The sequence below is a fragment of the Phocoena phocoena genome, chromosome 2, assembly GCF_963924675.1.
Source record: "Phocoena phocoena chromosome 2, mPhoPho1.1, whole genome shotgun sequence".
In the NCBI taxonomy this organism is placed as follows: domain Eukaryota; kingdom Metazoa; phylum Chordata; class Mammalia; order Artiodactyla; family Phocoenidae; genus Phocoena; species Phocoena phocoena.
The window spans coordinates 21280986-21303176 of NC_089220.1; the positions used below are offsets into that span (position 1 = coordinate 21280986).

At 39.5% G+C, this 22191-nt stretch overlaps 1 protein-coding gene across 1 annotated transcript in view; it reads left to right on the forward strand.

Moving 5' to 3' along the window:
* Positions 1-1520: 1520 nt before the first annotated feature.
* SEL1L (SEL1L adaptor subunit of SYVN1 ubiquitin ligase) overlaps positions 1521-22191 on the forward strand; it is a 52515-nt gene continuing 31844 nt past the window's right edge. The window contains exons 1-3 of the mRNA XM_065871667.1: positions 1521-1590; positions 6761-6798; positions 7641-7872. Of these exons, the coding sequence (XP_065727739.1) occupies positions 1521-1590; positions 6761-6798; positions 7641-7872 (340 nt within the window). The remainder of the gene's footprint in view (positions 1591-6760; positions 6799-7640; positions 7873-22191) is intronic.

Here is a 22191-nt window from a genome sequence, read left to right on the forward strand (position 1 = left end):
AAGGAAGTTTTCAGTGAGAAAGAGAAAAATGGTCACATAGTATACTAGATTTTACTCTATGATTTAAAATGAGAGGAACTCTGAGGAAGCATTGTTAATGACAAAAATAGAGATGAGGGTGGCAGTAGTAGAAAAGAGAACTCTTTTTCATGGGACAATATTTTTCCTTCATCCTCTCCAATGTGAATGTTGACAATAGTTTTTTATCCTCTTCCTGGAAAAGAGGACTCTTCCGCAAAGAAGATGGAACACAGATGGTATGAAGATATGTGGCCAGTATGGACTTTGCCAAAATCCCGAACTCAGAATGTCTAGGTTGTAGACCTAAGAGCTGACTGTGGGTGAATACTAGGGAAAGCAGAATGACAATCTGATGAAAGGGTAGGAAGACTAAGCCACTGCTCTGCTACCGAGTTGAGCATGCCTGGAGTTAGTACTTAATACACAAGACTATTTCCACTTCTGCAATGCAATCTGTCACCTTTATCTCCAAATACACCAACCTAGACTCTTGAACCTAGTCAATGTAAGACCTAGGTAGTCAATGAAGAAGAAAACAATGTAACTTACAAAAGGAGAGGGATGAGGACAAATGTTTGAAAGGGTTTTGCAAAGACTGTTTACCCCTTTTTCCAGATTATTATTATCTGGTGGATGTCGTAAAAATGAATACTAGCACTGACATAGTCTGTACTGGGTGGGGTTTATTTCCTCTTGTTTTGTAGGGGAAAGGGGGACCAGTAGTGAGTTCCATCCTGGTTTCCGTATATATGATACTGTTTCATTTACATTAAAAAAAAAGTACCTCGAATTCAGTCTAGCTGTTGTATTTTTCCTCAGTGCTGATACCACTATGTCCAATTCAAATTTTCTAAATAAAACAGAGAGGAAGAGCTTAACATATTACAAACTCTTAACCTTATAATGTGTGTTTCTTGATATTTATTTGGCTCAAAAAAAAAAAAAAACCTGTGAGTTCACGGCCTGGCGTTGGTGTCTAGCCCAGGTGTTAGCTAAGTTCTCTTAACTTCTACAACCACCTGCACTTTTAAATATTGCCCCACGATGGACTACGTTTCCCAAGAGCACACACAGAGAGAGGCCCTTGAAGTCCATTGTGGGAATTGTAGTCCTTGGTGACTTTTCGTCCAACCCTGGACTCATGCTCTGATTCCGGGATGATTAAACCCAGGAGCTACCAATTAGCTGGGGCCATGTCGGTGAGGCCGTGGTCCAACCGGGAAAGCCGGTGTGAGAATCTCGAGTAATGATTGGCCAATTCTTGACCCTAGGGGCGGGGCAATGAGGTGGGCGGGAAGGCCGCGGCGATTGGGCGAGGAGCGTACGACGGCGGGCGTGGATTGGCTAAATGCTAGGGCAGGGAGGCCTGGGAAGGGGCGGAGGAAGGAAACCAGAGCAGGAAGAGCAGCAGCGAGGCGGCGGCGGTGGCGGCGGCTGAGTTGGTGGTGGCAGAGGAGAAAGCGACAGCTCCAGCGGGTGGTAGTGGCTCTGAGAGCAGGATGCGGGTCTGGGTTGGGCTGACGTTCCTGCTCTGTGCGGTGCTGCTGGACTCGGCCTCCGCGACCTCGGGTCAGTATCCGCCCCCTCGGACTGGAGGCCAGGAGCCACCGCCCCCCCGGCCTCCATCCCGGGGCAGGGCCGTGGGGGCTCCAGCTCACACCTCGCGGTAGCCTGTCACTCGCTGTCATTTCTTGGGCTTCGGTTGGCGTGGGTCAGAGCGGGTGTTTAGGGGAGCTTGAGAGGGGAGGAAAAGAAGGGGCGGTCCCCCTGCTCACACCTCTCCTCACTTCACAAACTTTACACGACTCCTCCCGAATGAGCAGTGACTCCATGGGAATGAATCCTGACAGCTGGCTTAGACCCACAGTGACACAGGAGCACTTCCAGAGCTTCCACGACTCTCATGTAGATTATGTGCTGCATCGGTTTTGAAACTTTGGCTTTGGGATTTGTAAGTTAAGTAATTGGTACACCTGGGGTTGTCTGGGCAGAGCCAGGTCCATCAAAACCAGGATGTTGACAGTGGTTTGGTGGGTTTGCTTAGTACCTGAGATTGCCCTGTCTCTTTGTTTAAAAAATGAAGACTTTTGATGTAAATGTGCCTACTCCGTACCCCTTTTAAAGAAATATTCTTAAGAAAGTGTTTTTTTACTGTGTCAGAGTGTTTCTGAGCCGCCCCATGTTTGCTGACAGTAATTTTATGATTTTTGGAAAAAAATCCTTGTTCTTATAAATGTTAGCATCTAGATTTAACTTTTTACATAGATAGAGAAATTCATATGCTTTTGATTTGATTTTCCAGTTAGCTGATTTATACCCTGGCTCTGAAAATTATCATTTCTCTTTTTTAATAGTTTAATCTACCTACATCTGAAAACGTCTATTTTGAGACTGTTGGTAAAGAAGCATTTAGTGTTTCTGAGTATTGGTTAAAAAAACAATCAGTACAATAAAGCTTTTGAATTTTAATCGGTTTCAGTTAACAAAACAGCAGTTCTGTGGCTTTAAATTTTTTTTGGAACAAGGCAGGGTATAAATGTCAACTCTTTTTTTTTTTTTCCCCAACAGAAAATTTCCCAGATGGTTATCTGAATCCTCAAATTATCCGTCCTAGTTGTAAGTCAATGCTGTAACGTCATTCTGCTTCTAAAATAAGAGGTCTAAACCTAAAATTCTATCCATAGTGTGGTTTAAGATACCGTTTCAAAAGCAACAAGCATATGCCAGTTACTTTACTGCCAACATCATGCTCTGAGGTCCGCCCCCCGCCTTCTAGTGTTGATTTGTGTTCCTGACCAAATCTTTAAAACTCTGTGTAACTCCTGAAGCCACTGCTAGCAGTTATTTGATCAAAGGAAGTATGAAATCAGTACTGTAGAGTACCTGATGGACCATGAACCACCTGCATCAGAATTCCTCTTAAGGGTTTGTTAAAAACGCAGTTTTAGGTCTGGAACAGGTTGGGGTATCTGTAGTTTAAAAAGCTGCACAAGTGATTCTTCACCCTAAAGTGTAAGAACTACTAATTAAAGAATATGGTGCATATCCCTCTGAATTCAATTTGCAGAACTTAAAGAAAATTAAAGCATGTAAACATTTTCCTGCATCTTCCTTTGACTAGATTGCACATATCTAAAGCATCATGTCAGTGGAGATGATGCTTGAAGAAGTTTTTTAGTCAACAGTTGGGATTCTCCATATATTATAATAGAAGACTGTTAATACTGAAGTGTTAAATCTTTGGGTTGTGTTGATGTACTCAAAGGACTATGTTCACAAAACATCTGTTCTGATTTCCATCATAGTTAAACTGCCAAAACCTTTCTCTGGGAGAGGCGAAAATCTTACTCAGCCAGAACTAAAACTATATAGATGTGCATGCTGATCAGTAATAAAGGCACTACTGTTCTCACGTGAAGTGCAAATATCATAAAACACTTGTGAGATAAAGTTTTATAAGTTGAGTACATGGATTTTCAGTTGACTTTTTATTCATTAAATTGCTTATTTATACAGGATATCAGCCTCATTTTTATTTTAAAGGTTTACTCCTATTTAAAAATCAAGTTTTGGGTCATAATTTTGTGTTGACATAATGTTTGAGTGTTGGTGGTTACCCAGAGCAAGTTGCATTTATTGCCAGGTAGAATTTGATCAGCCAACAAAGGGAATCTTGATCCTATCATTGTTACTAGCTGTTATCTAATATCTTGTCTTAAAGGCATGTAAAAGTATAATACTTTTATTAGAAATGTTTTCTTTTCCTTGTGAATAGATAAATTTAAAGGAGGAGATTTAAAAGATACTTCTCTCATTTTCTCAAGATAATAATGAAAAATGCTTTAACTTTTCTCACATGTTTTCTTGTTTTTGACGGGAAGTGTCTTACTGGTTAAAATGGTTTACTTTTTTTCTTTATGCCAAATAATATTACAGAGTCTAGTAAGTTAGGTCCATTGCTAGGTATCTCAGGTAACAGTTATATTAACACCATGTATTTAAAGAGTAGATTTCAGATTGCAGAATATGTTTCATTTCACTGTTCTTTTGTTCCTTAAAACTTTGTTGAGAGTCAACAAGGCAGATGATATTATTCCCTTTTGACACTTGAGGAAGAGGAGGCTGAGCAGACTTGCTATATCGAACCGTGTGTGCAATGTTAACATGTAACGAAGCCAGGTTTTGAGCCTAGCTCTCCAGGCCTTGGATTTGGAGTAATTGGGAATCAGCAGTATCCTAGGATCTGCACAGATTCAATGGCAAAGCCAAAGACAGGATATCTGGTCTCTTTTCACTAAACTTGTAAGACTTTCTGTGTTTGAAGATATATCAGTCTGTTTAATTTACATAACAAGTTGGAAAATGAATTTGTAATGACCACTTTTCCCTGAAAGAGTATCCCTGGTATTTTGCCGTTTTGTTAGCTGATATAATAAAAATGAATATTGGTCTTTTTCAAAGGAAGGGGTATGATTACCAAGGTAATGTAAACCGTGGTATTTTGGATATGATACTCTTGAGAGAAATCCATAGCTCTTCATTGAATCCTTTTGCATTCTTCTTGTTGCTTGATGTATGTGTTCTGATAAAAACATTACTATATTCTTTTTATTTATGTGTAACTTCAGTATTTTTAATCCTTACCTGACTGCCTGTCATAAGTCTCTAGGTTATAAGAAACTTCTTTAAAGTGTTATGTGAATGGACATATTAGTTTCAAAGAGAAAATACCTTTGCTTTAAGATTACCATCTGGAGTAGGCTTTCCCAGTTTAGTAAATGAGAAGGAAAGCTCTTATTTACCAGTAACCTGAGTATATATTCCTAGTTCGTGGAGAGAAAAGAAAGAGAAGCATGATGCCATTCATACAGAGTAACCCCGATGTCACAAGTTCCCATGTCTCTGGGAGTTCAGAAACACATTTTGCTACTCTAATGCCTAACAGCTTGTAGTGTCTCAAATGTACATGTCTCAAAATTTATTTATAGGCTTTTATATTATTTACTTATTAGCTACATATGTGAACTATTGTGACAAGGTACTCAGTTGAGTGATTACTGATTTGAGTTCCAACTAATCTAAAGTTTCAGTATTTGGGGATATACCCTATACATTTCACATTTAATGTCTGCTCTTGATTTATTAACTAGCTAATGTTTATGACTAATTAAATACATTCACACATACAACTTTGTTATTAGAGGTGAATTTTTTTTCCTTTATCCAAAGATCTGCTGAGAATGGACTTTGAACCGTATGTTAGAACTTGGGCTTTGGGTAATACTTGTGAAGAACTGAGCATGAAGGATGATTGTTCATTAATTGACATCACTACCTAAATGTTATGGGCACTGTGGGACTAATACATGCTATACCCTTCTCCTCCCCACCCACCAGAAATAAAATATTTGGAAGGTAATCTAAAAGTAGTGAGTGTGAAAATAGCTATAATTTAAGTTTTCTTTGAATTTACAGCACTTTATATATGGCACAACCTCACCAGTAGACTGATTTTTCTCAAATATTCAAAAGAAACAAATACTGTGAAATAGAGTTGGGTATTTGGTACATAATGAGTTGATTATACTTCTTAAAGTTGGCTCAGTACTTTGGTAACACAAACTCCAAAACATGTTTTTGTTGTACTTTGGAGAGTTACAAGTTACCAATCATATTTAGGATCTAACCATATGAAGTAAAGATAAACGGCAACCATAACACCAAATTTTCTAGTAAAAAAATCACATGGTCTTATAGCATTTTGTCTACTGGTTAATTTCTCACATAATTTACGGAGCTGGCAATACCGAAGCTTACACCTGGATAAAATCAGGTAATTTTAATAGTAAGAAGGAAACTTAGAGATCATCTGACAGTTGTTTTTTTAACTGGCTGGGAATACAAAGATCAAATATTTGTGAATGGCCATTGGGTTGTTGAATGTGTTTATATAAGAGCAGGAAAAAGAATAGCAAGCAGCCAGAATAGAAGTAGCAGAGAAATGCAGAAAGAATAATAGAAGGAAACTTAATGTAATTGGACTAAACCAAAACAGCCAATATGAATTTGGAAGAAAGATGTAAATAGTGGCTGTATTTATTATTTATTTGATATAAGCTATTGATTTCTTAATAAATAGATCTCATGTGAGTAAATACATGATAGTGTGATGCTACTTTTTAATGCATATCTGGTTATGTCTTCAGTAAAGTCGAACACAAATTCTGACTATCTTTGGCCACTCTGCTGTCAGATAATAATAATTCTTAATGTCCATCTTAGTGAACAATAAAATGCTAGTTATCACTAAAACAAGCTAGAGTAACTCCAGATTCTGAGCTGAGGAGAAGAATGGGTGGAATCCCGAACCGCAAAATCAGGGCTCTATTTTTTTAAATTTAGCAACTCATTCTCAGTACTGGACTAACTATAACAGAAGAACTGGATGTCATCTGAAGAAATGTCTGGTTTTGGAGGTGGTGGTCTTGGTCTTCCTACCTGTGTACCAGATGAAGCTAATGTCTTTCCTTAAAGAGAAAAAAAATACCACCCCCAATGCCCTTTTTTCCTTTCACTTAATCTTTTCTGAACAGTTGTTGAATACAATCAATTTTTAGATAATTATAGGTTTATTTATCCAGTGTCTTATTATTTGTTGTATTATCAGATGCTTTCATTTAACATACCTGCAATTTCCAAACAAGAAAGATGACTAAACTGTCTTAAAATTTCTTTACAGATGAAGAAGGCAACCAGGATGAAACCTTAGATTCCAAGGTGTGTACTCAAATTTACATTGACCAGTATTTGATGCCCAATTTAAAAGCATGAATGATGTATCTTCAAAAAGATGTGAAATCTGCATCTTTTGAGCAACAGAACTATATTTTTTTTAAAAAGGAAAAGAAAGATAGCTAGTGCCAATATTAGTTCTTCTGGGAGGAAAAATCACTGACCTATAGGAGAGAGAATAATATTTCTAAGAGTGTTGGTTACTAGATTTAATTCCAACTTAAATGTGCTGTGTGTGTGTGTGTGTGTGTGTGTGTATGTGTGTTGAAGAGCCTGAAGGCAGTTACATTTTTTACTGCCTAATGAGAGATTGATTTTATTCTTTCTGTTTTAGTTTTTTAATTTGAAGATTTAACCTCTGCCATTTGTTTACACTTATCAATTAAAAAAATCTGTTAATGCACTTACTTGGTTGATTGAATGAATAAGGCTGATTATTACATCTTTAAAGAGACCAATCAGTTATGATCCCTGATCTCTAGATTGGAAGGAATGTAGGTAAGAAACAGGAAGTTATAGTACAGGGCTGTCATATGGGGAAGTATAAGATATATTGGGAGCAAGTAGGGGGAGACCCTAACCTAGACTTGGGGAATTTAAGGAAAGCTTCTTGAGGGGAGGTAACATCTAAGTTGAAATCCGAAGAGTCAGTTTTAGGCAGGTGATGAAGGCATGTGATGGACACATGCCAAAGTGTATAGAGGCGAATGAGTATGACACATTCAAGGAACTGAAGGAGGTGTATCTGGATTAGTGAAAGAAATGGTCAAATTAGGTTGGAGGGAGTCTTGTTAGTAGTGGAAACTAAAAATACTTTATATTGTCAGACTTCTTTGCCGTCAGATGAGTCGGTAGAGGACCATAGCCCAGCAGGCAGAGTAGTCGCTGGTCAGATATTCCTTGATTCAGAAGAATCAGAATTGGAATCACCTATTCAAGAAGAGGAAGATGGCCTCAGAAGCCAAGAAGGGGAAACTGTCACAGAAGAAATCAGCTTTCTAGAATCTGCAAATCCAGAAAACAAGGACTATGAAGAGCCAATGAAAGTACGGAAACCAGGTAGTCTGGACATTTTGTTTACTTTTGCCTTATTTAGGAAGGAGGCAACTGAAATTTTAAAGCTAGTATAGAAGGTGCAGTAGTCCTATTTTACTGATATTCACCACATATAATGTATAGCGTATAATTTTACAGGATAAGTTACAGAAGCTGAATTTGATAGTCACAATTGCATTTGTATTATATTAGTATTCAAACATTTCTTTTTGGACTCCAGTATGTAACAGTCTGTCAGAGTGGTACACAAAATAGAAACTCAGACAGGAAGTGTCTAACTTGCTGCTTTGGTTATTTTCAGAACTGTGTTAGGATTTTTACTACAATAATCTTTTCAGTCATCCTAGGTAATTTGATTTAGTTGTTTATCCTAAAGTTACATAAAAACTTTAATCCTCTTCTAACTTTTGCTTTCTTGACACTCTAATTTTTAAACTTACAGCTTGATCTTTCTCACAGTAGAGTGTGCTAAATACCTATTCTATTAAAAATTAGTTATTAATGTATCCACTCTGCCCTGTCCCACCACCCATCTGTCATTTAGTTTATTATTTCAAAGATCGCCGCCATATCTGCTTATTCTGTTATTAGCCAATCTCGAGAATTGATCCAGGTTTTACCTTTTAAAAATATAATTTTTATTACAAATATTTTATACAAAAAAAAGAGAAACCATTTTTTTCTTTGATTAAAAGTACCTTAATCCCATCAAGTAGAAATAACAGCTGTCAACATAGTGGAGAATACTCTTTCAGGCTTTTTTCTAGATGTATGGTTTCAAGAAGACTAAACTGGTTCAAAATGTGTATACTATTTTACAGCCTGCGTTTTGCACTTAACAGTTTGTCTTGAACATTTTCCCATATTATTTAATATTCTTTTACAATTTAATGGTTAATGGCTATAAAAATTTTACATGTAAATATACCAAACAATATTTTTTTTTGCTGGGAGACCATTTTAAGTATACCTTTGTACACATCTATGAAAATTTCCTTAGAGTTAGTTCTTAAAAGTAAACCTTAAAAGTAAAGTATAAAATTTGAAAAGACATTTGAGTCATATTGCTAAACTGTTCTGCAGAAAAGTAAGTCTGTTCCTTTTCCTGTACCTCAGCCAAGTGTATATTACCATTTTTAATTTTTGCCAAATATTTATTTTCATTCCTTCCTTTTTTGTTAGGGAGACTTCCAAACAAGTACAAAAGTAGAGGGTGTAATGACCCGCATGTACGCACCGTCACCCAGCTTCAACAGCCATCAACACTCTTGTTCTTGTTTCATCTTTGCCACTCCATATCCATTTACTCTTTTTTTCCCTAGATTATTAAGCAAATTCCATTGTTTTACCTGTGTACATATCTCTAAAAGTAAGAATTTCTTTCAACAAAATGAAAGATACAATAGTATTATAACACCCACAAAATTAGCTATTATTCCTTTATCACCCAGTACCCAGTTTCCGTTTAGTTTTCCCACTTGTTTCAAATGTCTTTTTGGAATTGGTTTCTGTCAGTCGGTGTCCACACTAAGATGTTAGGTTTTTCTTAATCTGTAACAATTTTCCCTTCCTTGTTTTTAAGTGTCATTTTATTTGTTAAAGAAAGAATATCCTTTGTGCCATAGGATTTCCCTCATTCTAGATCTAGCTGGTCATATGCTAGTAATGTAATTGAACTTGTTCCACTATCTGCTGTCTAGTCTATGAACTGGAAGTTGGCTCTGAAGGCCTGGGTAGATTTAGTTCTATTTTTTAATCGTTAATATTTATAGTTAGTGTTGTATGCTTCCCATTGCATTACCTGGGAGTTACATAGTATCTGATTGTCCCACTCCTAGTGATTGGTCAGCAAGGTCGGGTGGCGTCAGCCTGACCCAGCCATTCAAAAGTTCCTCATTGACCTTTCACCCAGAGCTTTTGGGAACCATTTCGTTTGTTGTCTGGATGCATTATTTCATTAGGAGTTTCAAAATAATGACATGTTAACTTATCATTCCTCCTGCATTTGTTATCTGGAGTTCTTTTCTAAAGAACTTTCCCTCATCAACTATTTGGTTACCCAGAAATATAATCCACACAGCAAGATAAATGCTTGATTCTTTCCCTTGAAATATTTTCAGATAATGATTTGGTGCCCTAGCGACCTCCAAAAGAGACCAGTGAATATGTTTTCTGTTTGTTTTGCTTTGCTTTTGAGCATCATTACAAATCCATGGGTTTTATACAGCTAGGCTTTACTCTTTTGCAATCATGCTTTTTTATTGCTCACATTATTGCATTTTTGGCTCTTGAGAGTCCCTTTAAGTTCATTCCTTTGTCCTTTTGACTAATCGTAGGTAACTTTTAAACTTCTTCCTTTTTAGGCAGGACAAGATGTCCCAAATTCATCTTATACTTTTCCTTACCCCAAAATGAATCTCAGCCATTTCTCCAGGGAATCCATATTCCTTTTAGTGGGAAATTGTATTTATTTTAGATACTGTAATCTAGACACCAAGGATATGCATTGCAACTGAATTGTCATTACTAATAGGCCTTTTTGGTGGGTAAGGTTAGGAAATATAACATTGATATTGATTATTCTAGTTCAAATTAAATATTACAAGTGAGATAACACAGAGGGTCAGAGTGACAAACTCACAAGAATCAGAGATCCTACCCAGTATCAAACTTGACTAATATTTTCAAAGATATAATTATCACAAGACACAAGTCACAGATCTGTGGCTGCCAGAGCTGCTCCCAGGTCCTGTCTTACCTCAGTTAAGATGCGCTCTGGCTTATTTTAACATATGTTTTTAATATATGAGGCCTTTGAGTGATTGATATGGAGTGTCACTTCCACAAAAGGGAGCTATTTCGGTTATGAAACATCTCCAGTTTATTCCCTGATAACTGCATGGCTTGTGTGGTATTTTCTAGGAAGTCACGCCTGATAAATACTTACATCCTAGGTTTATGTACAGTGAGCAGTCTGGACAAACCAGGTCCAACCTGGTAAAGCAGTGCACAAGTAAGGACTCTCCTGGTGGTAAATACCTTGAGTGCATTTGCCAGAAGGCCTCTTGTTAGCATGTGTCTCAGATGGTTTGATCATGTCACCTCTCTGTCTCTCTGCCTCTTGGGCAGTAAAAAGAGAGAGTGGATTTCAAGTCTGCTGTTAGTCCTTTCCACCCATCAGGATTTTTGCTTCTTTCTTTTATGTTTGGGTCTCCTTGCCCTGATGCTGAAAATCATGGTACCTAACAACATTAATGTTATGTTACTTTAATCAAACAAATAAAGTATATATCATTTCAAAATAACAATGGCAACCTTACCACTAACCACCGAATGCAGTTTAAGGTTTCTTTGTGGTTCTTTTTGTTCTTAGTATTTATTTTACTAGTGATTTGTATCAATAATATGATGTGTTTTAAAATCATTTCAGTAATGTTCTGTGTGGTCATACCAACAACTTTATAAACATTCAGATTCACTTGTTTTAGTTTTTCAATAATTGCTTTTTTTTCATTCAAACTTGTTTTTAATGTATAATTAATACATGAAAAGGCTTATGTACATACATATAAGTTGCATATGCATGACTTTTTGTGTACTCCCAGCTACATTAGACCTGGGTTATATGACAGACTTGCTTCCTTTGTCAGCCTCTTACCCATGTCTCTGCATATTGATCTTCCTAAAACCCAAATTTGATCCTATAATTCCCCTATTTACAACCCCCATTATCTTCCATTTGCCTATGAGATGAAGTGCTTGCTCCTTAGCAAGATTCACAAAGCCTCTGGGTGCATGTGGCCGCCATCTTCTGTGACTTCATCTCCCAAAGCTTCCCCCCATTTGCCCTTTTCCAGCGATGCTAAACCCATCACCCTTCTTCAGAGGCATATACAAGTTCACCCCACTGCTTAGGAAACCTTCCTCACCCCCTTGCCCAAATCCATATATCGCCTTTCTGCTCATCCTTAAAGATAAACTTAGGTTTCTCTTTTCTAAAGTAGTTCCTGAACCACCCAAGGGTAGTTATGAATCTCTTGTATGTATGGACTTCTTATCTAGTGTCCCTGTTTTCACCCTTTCCCCTGATGCCAGTTATCTAATAGCAGGCAGACTGATCCTACTTCCTGTTCACAAGCCACCAATGGCGTCCTGTCACGTTCAGAATAAAATCCAAACAAGGCTTTATGTGATCAAACCTCTCCTCTCTGACCTCATCTGTCACTCACAGGACTCCAGTCACACTTGCTTTCTGCTGTTCGTTGGAACATTTCACACTTATTCCCAGTACCCAAGACCACACCCCTGGGCTCGATGATTCTCTGGAAAGACTCACAGGACTCAGCATATAGTCGTATTTACAGCTATGATTTATTACAGAAAAAGAGTACAAAGCAAAATCAGCAAAGGGAATGGTGCATGGGGTGAGTCTGGGGGACGCCACATGCAAACTTGCAAGGGTCTTCTCCCAGAAGAGTCACACGGTATGTGTTTAATTTACCCAGCAAAAAGTTGTGACAACACGTGTGAAATGTCTACCAGGGAAACTCCTTAGAGACCTGGTACCGGAGTTTTTATAGAGAGCTAGTCACATAGGTTCTCTGTGCCTAGCACATACCAAAATTGCAGACTCCCAGAAGGAAAGCACGTGTTCAGCATAAATCATATTTTTTGTACAGTTGAGGTGAGTCACTCATAACAGTTAGGGTAGTGGGAACCCTTCCAAAATCTTAAGTTCCCAGACACAAGCCAAGGGCCAGCCTTGTAAGCAGGCCTTTTCAAGGATAGAAGTTTAGGCCTGCTATTTTCACTCTACTCTACGTGGCATACCCCTTTGGTCATTGGCCAGGTTGTCTTCACAGCAAAATTATTATCAATATGACCCAGACAGCAGAGTGAGACCAACCTGCAGTATTGATTTCAGTTGTGCTCTTCACGTGTCTTAGCCAAATAAGAAATCCCATTAATCATAAAGGTCTATCTTAGACAGGTAGCTTCCTCCTTAAGTTTCTGTTTTAACTTTTTTTACCTGGCTCTGAGCATCAGTTCAGGCCCAGTACAAGTCTGGCCAGTAAGTTGAAGCTGAGTTGAAAGCCTTCCAGGGCTGAGGCAGTGTCGTGATAGGGTACACATACAGAAGTACAATCCCAAAAGCAATTTTGGGGGATTCCCAGAGAATCCCTAGAAACGGAAAGTTTACAATCGTTGGGCACCGCGAGCAAGACATAAATTAGGCAGTATGATGTGACTGCCCACTGGGGGTATCTTATCCTAGGGATCCCAGTCCAATCCAAAAAATTTAGTTCAGTGCTTGGTTTCAGGGGGACTGCCAATCAGTTCCAAACAGTTTTGTTGCCTGTGACAACAGTTCATCCACCTCGTGAGTGTGGTCAGCATCGGGAGGTTTTCTGTATGGAAAGTGCAGGGGTTGGGTCAGATCCTGCCGCCTCAGTCAGCGCTGCCGGGTATGATCATAGCTCAGCTGTCTGAACTCAGAGCGCTCTCAACAGCTTGGAGGGGTGCACAGAGAGTTTTCCTTCAGGAAAAGGAGGAAGCTTCCAGAAGTAATTTCGAAGAACAAAGATCATAATGCCCTCTCCCCTCTCTTGTGCCTTTCCAGCTGCAGGGGTTTTGGTTTATTTCCCTTGGTTGTTCTAAAATCAGTGTTTTCCCCTCAACATTCATAATTTTATGTTTTTACAGTCATCCCCTACTCTCATCCAGACCTTTCATCTGGAGGGGTTCTGTAAAAGAGGTGCAAAACATCTTCATAGAAAATCCCCTTTATACAGCCGAACCGGAAAAACGTCATTTTCACGAATCGGTCAGGACAAAATTCCTGAATTTTCAAAACGTTTCAAAATAGTTTTACATAACCTCCCACCGCTTTCACTCTGGTGACTTTATCTGGTGAACAGCCTAGAAAAGATCAGCCCCTTTCTGAGGATGGCTGCATGACTAATCACCTTGCACTCAGGCGTGTGCAGCAGGAGAGACGTGAGGGAAGCGGAGTCAGAGGTGTAGTCCATCGTTGCGAATGGCAGCTCTTCAGGAGACGCAGGCACAGGGAGTTGACCTCAGTTAGACATGCTCTAGAGGGGGTTGGAGTCGGCTCAGCCTGTCAGGAGTGATCAGAGGTCACAGTTGCTGTGATGTACCCTCTCCCAAATTGCAGCTTTCAGCTATAGCCACAAGTTAAGAATGTGGCCAGGCTCTGTGTCAGCACTATACAGGCAGTCAGCAGCTTGATTTCAGATGGTCCCATCAACGAACAAGTCCTTTCCTGCTGGGATTTGTATGGGACCCAGACGATGCAGCTGAGCAGCTGTGATGTCCTCATAGGGTAGACCCCCACCGCGAGGTGGCCTAATGTGCAGAGGTCACAGAGTATGAGTTTTCTTTATGAGCCTATGCCTGTTTTCAGTTCAGCACAGCTCCCACTTAGGTTGGAAGCTTATACCAGACAATATCAGGCCTCAGCTTAGAATCAGATACAGGCAGTTAGGATCTGTGAATTCAGGAGTTTAAAAAAAGTCAGAGGCTTTTCTTCAGCAGCAAAGACTAGATGCTACAGGCCAGAAAGGCCAAGTGGCAGATAAGGCTTTCCTGTGACCGTCTGGTTGTGTCATTCTTCAAGTCCAAATCGACCCCTTCACAAGTATGCACATTGGTCTCTAAGGGACAGACCTCCACTTTCACAAGCTCTCATTAGCCAACTAAAACCTGCTTTTTAGAACTCTAAAAGTAGATCTCCATCTGTAGGTCACCTTTCTTTCTTATTGTCTCCCTTTTTCCAGAGGCTCCAACAAGCAAAAATTCATATCTTCCATAGCAAAACTCATCAGTTACAGAGACTTGTTCTGTTTCCAATACTCAGAGAGTTTAAATTCCAACCCGCCCACTGGCGGCAAAAAGCAAGGAAGTTGTGTCCCACTAACACATTTCTTTTTTTGCAGCTTCCCTTGATCAGGATGATTCCTCTGGCATGTATGCAGTTACAAGCATTTAACATTTTATATCCATTTTTACCATACATCCAGATGTCATAACCACAAAACATAAAGTCACTAAAAAATTTTCCTTTTTTCTTTTTTCCTCATTGCAAATTTACTTAAACTCCTAGCAATATGTTCAGTGTTTGCAGTGTTAGCATTGAAGCTGCCAGGGAAGATCCAGGCTGGAATGCAGGGGAGGAGGGGGAGTGGAGGAGGTACTGCAGCAGCAGCTAGGCTGAAAAAACTGCTGTGGTGTGACCTCCCTCCCTTTTTCTGTTGTTGTTTTGTTTTGTTTTTTCTAAAATGTTGCTACAGCCCTGGGACCTGATTTAAACCCCACCCCCAGCCCACTTGGAGAAGAGCACAATGCAGACTTTTAACATTTTTGGCCTTTTCACCTTTGGGCATTTGGGGCCCCTTTTTCCTCCCATGGAGGAGAGAGCAAAACCCAAAGGCATCACTTTAGCCAGCATGGCCAGAAGCAGTGTGGGGTGCAGCAGGCCTACTGTCCAGGAGTTGGATCTATCATTTTCAGATTCCACAGGTAACTTTTACCTCTCATAACATACAGCAGATCAGCTACTGCTGCATACCATGGATAACCCCATAATCAGCTGGGCACCAAAGATACATCACACCGGGCCCCTTATTCTTGTTTTCCCAAAATTTCACCATCTATTAGTGAGTCAGAGTTGGTTTAGGGAACCCCACTTCTGATGCCAGTTGATATTGGGAGACCCCCTAGACCACCCCTGGGTTCAATGATTTGCTGGGAGGACTCAGGATACAGTTGTACTCACAGCTATGATTTATTGTAGTGAAAGGATACAAAGCAAAATCAGCATGGGATGAGGTCCAAAGGAAACAAGGTGCAAGTTTCCCAAGGGTCCTCTCCCAGTGGAGTCACACAGGATGCACTTAATTCCCCTAGCACAAGTGACAACACATGTGAAATGTCTTCCAGGGAAGCTCATTAGTGACCCAGTGCCTGAGTTTTTAGTGGAGACTAGTCATGTAATCACTGTCCGCCTGGAATCTACCAAAATTGCAGACTCCCAGAAGGAAAGCAGATGTTGAGCATAAACCACATGGTTTGTACAAGCAGTTTAGGTACAGTGAGTCACTAGGGTTAGGGTGGCAGGAACCCTCCCAGAGTCTAAGTTCCCAGATGCCAGCCAAGGGCCAACCTTTCAAAGGATAGCAGTCATGTCTGTTGTGTTAACTGTTTTCTGCATGTCACCTCAGTAAACATTTGTTGAAAAGGAATGAATGAAAGGCCACCAAGAGGGGAACGATTACACTGGTATTCCCCTGTTACAGAATACTCAATAGTCATTTTAAAAGGAACATGTTTTGTTGGCAAATAACAGAAAATCCATCAAACAGTGGCAGGAGCAGAGGTTTATTTGGCTCACATAACCAGAACTCCATAGATAAGGTGGTTCAGGGCTTGTGCCATCAAGGGTTCCAGCTCCTGCTCTCTCTCCTGTTCAGTCTCCTTAGTAAATTGACTTCATCGTCATGTTTGTCCCAGCCGGTCACACCTGGTGGTAGCTGCTTCTCCAGGTCCTAGGTCCTCAGGAAGAAGTGGTGCCTGCATCAGAGGAGCGGCAGCCTCCCTCAGAAGTCACTAGTAGAGCTGCCAAAACTATCACTTGACCATCCCCAGCCCTACAGAGGTGAGGAAGGGGTTACGAATTGTTAGCCAATCTACACTGGCTCCACCTGAAGGAATGTTAGTGATAAGTGAAAATGTCACATTGTAAATAATTCACTTAGTATTGAGGGAAGCCTGGGACCCGGGACCCTTTGCTGCAGTGCTGCAGTGCTTGCCCCTGGACACATCTCTCCTCGAGCAACAAATATATAGAAACTGTATGGGACTAAAAATAACTGCCTGTGTGTGACAGTGGGGCAAAATTATGGACAAAAGATAACAGAGACCAAAAAACCCAACTGCCACTTTTGAAGAGCCACTTTTGAAGAGCCTGGAGCAAAAGCAGGGGGTCGGGAGCAAAAGCAGGGCACTGCTCATGCCTCCTGCACACGCCACCATAAAGGGGTGGGCAGACCACCTAAGCCACCGCTCCGGCCCAGCCCCTGGACACACCCCTACCCTCACCCCGTATAAGGAACCAGCTCTCGCCCCATTGATCCTCTATTGCTCAGGGTGCTCCAGAGAAATATCAACAGAACTGAAGGCCCTCTGCTGGCAGAATTCCTTCTTGCTCTTGTTCTGTTAGGCCTTTAACTGATTGATTGAGGCCCACCCACATTGTGGAGGGTAATGTGCTTTACTCAAAGTCCATGATTTAAATGTTAATCTCATCCAAAAAACACCATCACAGAAACCCAACGTTGTGTTTGACCAAACATCTGGATGCTGTGGCCCAGCTAAGTTTATACACAGAGTTAACCATTACAGGTCCCTTATGGGAAAGAAAGCCATTTGTTTCCTCACATTTGCACTTGAAAAGAAAAATGAACCTCTTTTCTAGGAACAGTCATTACCTTTGGAGAAAGATAATTTTCAGTGGTAACTAAAGATGACAGTGATTTTTCTTTAATTTTGTATACTTTCCCATTGCTTGGATTGTCTTTTCTACAATAAACACACTACCCTAATAGTCTTAAAAAAAAAAATCAAATAACCAGCATCTTGGTCTGTTTTGAATGGCACTGAGCTTAAACTTAACTAAACATGCTTAAAATTGGATTCTGAAGTAAGAAAGTTGGTTGAGTAATAGGATAGCATTTTTGCTTCATTGTCACATGCAAGGGGTGGGGGTGGAAAGGAATAAACAAACCTTAGTACTCTGACTAAACAGAAGATAAATGGTTAAGGAAACATAGGCCATAACCTACAACAGGTCTATAATGTAGAGCTTTCTTTTATCGTTGTTTCTTTTGTTTGGTTGTACAAGAAATTATTTGTGGAAAGAAACGCCTTTGGGAGACCATCCTTGTGGAAAAGCACCCCACCAGGGCTTTTGAACTCAAAATGCCTTTACAGCCATTATTTAGTGAAACTCACTGTTTTGTTTTGTTTTAATATTTATTTATTTATTTTGGCTGCATCGGGTCTTAGTTGTAGCACACAGGATCTTTAGTTGCGGCATGCATGTGGGATTAGGCATCGAACCCTGGCCCCCTGCATTGGGAGTGTGGGGTCTTACTCACTGGACCACCAGAAAGTCACCAAACTCACTGTTCTTAAGCAGCAGTTTTCCTGAGCAAGTTTCACTCTGGTTTCTGACTGCCTGTCACCTAAGTGTCGTGAAGCTTTTGTCACTTTCTTCTGGGCACGTGGGCCAGTGCTTTCTTCTTTTGAATGATTATTTTCACAGAGAGAACTGAGCTTATATGAACTCTGATCTTAATGTTTTTGTTCATTCTCTAGGTGACTACATTTCATTAATTTTCTGAAAAATACATCTTAATCCTTAAAGCAGTGCCTTCCTTAGTATAGTCTGCATGTCTGTCTGTCCTTCATTAATGTAATTTCTCAACTCTAGTTAGCAATTCTCAACCTTGGGTGAAAACAGTCTTCTTGTAGCAAATAACATAAAATTGTTATTTTCCCTAGAAGATTACTATACCATATTTCTCAGTCAACAGTAAATACCTCTTTATTTGGCCTATACCATTTGCTTTATCTCAAGTATGGTTTGCTTCAAATCATGTTATTTGTGTTCCGTCTGTAGTACTTTAGGAAGTTTGATGTTAATTGGTTGGTTGATTGAGTTTTTATCTTTGTGTTTACTAAAATTGCTGAACACTATATGACAGTTATCTTGAGGTTGGTACCTTTTTAACGTTAAATGTGTTTCAATTTTTGACTATAAATACATTTGACTATAAATATAATTTTTGACTATAAGTGTGCATATATATATATATATATATATATATATATATTTTTTTTTTTTTTTTTTTTTTTGTGGTATGCGGGCCTCTCACTGTTGTGGCCTCTCCTGTTGCGGAGCACAGGCTCCAGACGCGCAGGCTCAGCGGCCATGGCTCACGGGCCTAGCCGCTCCGCGGCATGTGGGATCTTCCCAGACAGGGGCACGAACCCGTGTCCCCTGCATCGGCACGCAGAATCTCAACCACTGCGCCACCAGGGAAGCCCGATTATAAGTATATTTTTGACTCTAAATATATTTGACTAAAATGCTACTTACTGCTGTATATTTGGAAGTACAAAATTGCTTCAAACAAGCAGCATGATTAAATAGTCGTCTTATTAACAGAATACCCATCTAAACTTATAGATATAATATCAGTCTTTAACAGAGTGTAAATGCTCTTAAAATGAGGAATTTGAGAGCTAAATCCCTTGGCTTTATCTGTATGGATCAAGAGGTTGATGTTTTTGTTTTGTTTTGATCTTACAATTAAAAATGAGGAAAAGATGAGTATTTGTATTCCAGGACATTTAATTCAGTACCAATAGCAACATTCTAGCCACATTTACATTGTTTTCTCTTTGCAACTGAAGAAAAACATACAACCTAAAAGTTGCAAATTAAGTTTTATTCGGGGACCTTACTGAGGACTGTATGGTGGGAGACAGCCTCTCAGATAGCTCTGAGGACCTGCTCCTAAGAGGTAAGGGAGGAGCCAGGATATATAGTTTTTGATGGGAAGAAAAAAATGCATGTAGTCAGACATCAAAATATTACTGCTAATCACAAAAATCAGACATCTCAAGTTAATGATTTTAGTGCTTTTCTGTGTTTGGGAAGATGCAAGAGTCTGGGCTCATTGAAATTATTCCTTAGATATGCACCTTAACTATATAGAGCCAGTATCCTGTTTTTCTCCATCCTGAATTCCCCTCAGGGTGCACTGTTGGGGATGCAGCTGCAGTGGCTGGTGGCTCTATGGCAGACAACATTCTTTGTTTACTGAATGGCAAACGACAGTCTTTGCCCACACTCTTGAATTCTTTCCACCAACGTTCAAACATGCTATAATATTAGAAAAACCAAGACTTGGCCCCCAGTGCCCCTCCGACAACCACCTTACTCCTCCACTCCCCTTCATAGCATTATTCTTTGGAAGAGTTGTCTCTGTTCACTGATTTTGCTTCCTCTCTTTCCATTCTCTAATCGGAGTGTGACGAGGCCCTGGTCCCCTCCAGACCACTAAAGCCACTCTCCTCCAGGCGCATTCTAATTGCTGAATACCCGGTCAGTTCTTGGTCCTTACCTTACCGACCCCTCATGTATTTTTTTCCTTTCTCTGAAGATGCTTTCTTCACTTGGCTGTGGTTCCTCGGAACCTGCCTGATGTTGAAACGTAAGGTTGCCCCCAATACTCAGCCTTTATCTTCTGCTCTGTCTACACCATTCTCTAGTGACCTTTGATTCCATCTGTGTTGATGCCCAGGTTTCTCTGTAACTCCTGCACTGTAGTTGATTTAACCAACCTACTTATCATAAACCTTTGAGTTCTTTTTGGCTTTATGCTTTTGAAATTATGATGATGCACAAATGCTCTCTTGGACATACCTCTTTGTATCTTCATGGGAGCACTTCTATTAAGTAAACATCCCAGAAGTGAAAAAATGGGATTGAAAGGTGTATGGAGCTTTTCAATTCTAACAGATATTATTGAATGCCCCTTTACACTCCTGCCAACGGTATGGAAGTTCCCATTTACCTATATTCTGGCCAGCGCTGAAGGATTACAGGTTTGGGTAGGGTTTGGGGCAGGAGCGGGGCGGGGGGGGGGGTGGGGGGTTGTTAAAAACCTTTCTAGCTTTCCTAAATGATTCTAATTGACTTTGCAAGAGCAAATTTCTGCTAGTTTAAATATAGAGCAGCATTCTGTTCATTATTATAAGTTCTCAAATACCATTAAGTTAAATATCTTACTCTCAAGGTCTAAATAGATTGTGATACTATGTCATGTTTACATGAAGGTGCAGAGTTGACTTAACACATTTTTTTCCCTTTCATTTTAAGTGTCACATTTGATTACTGGCTATCATTAACTCAAATTGCATATTCAGTCAGCCTCATTATGCCAGAGCAGTGATTACCATTGTTTTTAAAACTGGTACTGTTTTCATGGCTGTTTTTAAAATAATAGCTTCGAAATTCTTAGAGAATTTCTCCATGGAAGAAAATTAACTGAAATCAACGCTATTGTGAGGAATATCAACTTGAGATTATTGACTTGAAACCAGCAAGTCCCAGTCAGTACCTTTTGGAAGACTTTAAAATAAGTTTAAAAGGTAACAGCAGTTTCCCTGTGGTGATTTTGCTTGGAGAAGATAGCTGAGAGATACAAATTTTCTTTCTACTAACTTAATAATAAACACATTATTTTGACCAAGATATTTCGGTTTTACTAAATTGATAAAGCAGGTGTACCCTAGGAGTTCTTCCTGCTTAAGTTAGTGCTGACTCAGTAGTAGGTTAAAACCTTTTGTTGCTAAAAACCTTTGGGTTCTCTCCAGTTTCTTTTCTGCTGTATTGTTCCATCACATGAAAACGAATGCTTTCCTGTATTTGAACCACTTAGAAAATATAAGTTCTGGCAAATTAGAATTCTTATGAGAATTCTTATTTGCTTTTAAAACAGAAATTTCTGTTATCATAGGGAAAAATCAAATATACTTTAAACCACTGTATGTTATTTAAGTTGAAATTCAAGTTTACAAACTGCAGTTGTACAGATATTATCTTTCCAAAGCAAATTTGAATCTAGTAGCAGTGCATGGGAGCGCCTTTTTCAGATTCTGTAGTCAAAGTGATGCCTCTGAGGTTGTTGATAAAGGATGCTTTGCTTATATGTTGCATTAAAGATCATTTCTTAAAAAGTGGACAAATCAAAGGTGAAAAAGTTATTTGCCTCTGGTCAGTGATTACCAGGATGGTGAATGACATTTATCTGGTGGTAAACCATTTTGAATTTGTTTGCCTTTCATAACTTACTGAAAATAATTTTCAAATTAGTCTTAGAATGTATTCTTCTTTACACAGGAAAGAAAGAGCATACATTTTCTAGCCTTTCAGAGCGGAAGTGCCAGGAATAAAATAGCAATTGCCATCTCCTAGACTCTTACCGCCTTACGTGGCAGGCACCATGATGAGTCCCTTACATGTATTATTTCAGTTCATCTTTGTGAGTAACTCTATGCAGCGAGGACTGTTATCCCTATTTGTAGATAAGGAGGTTATCTCCAAATAATTTTATGGGTAAGGAGAGAGATTAAATAACTTACTCAAAGTTCACAGCTAATAATCAGTAGGGTTTGAGTCAGGTGTTCTGACTCCAGAACCTATACTGTTACTTACTAAGCTCTGCTGCCTAA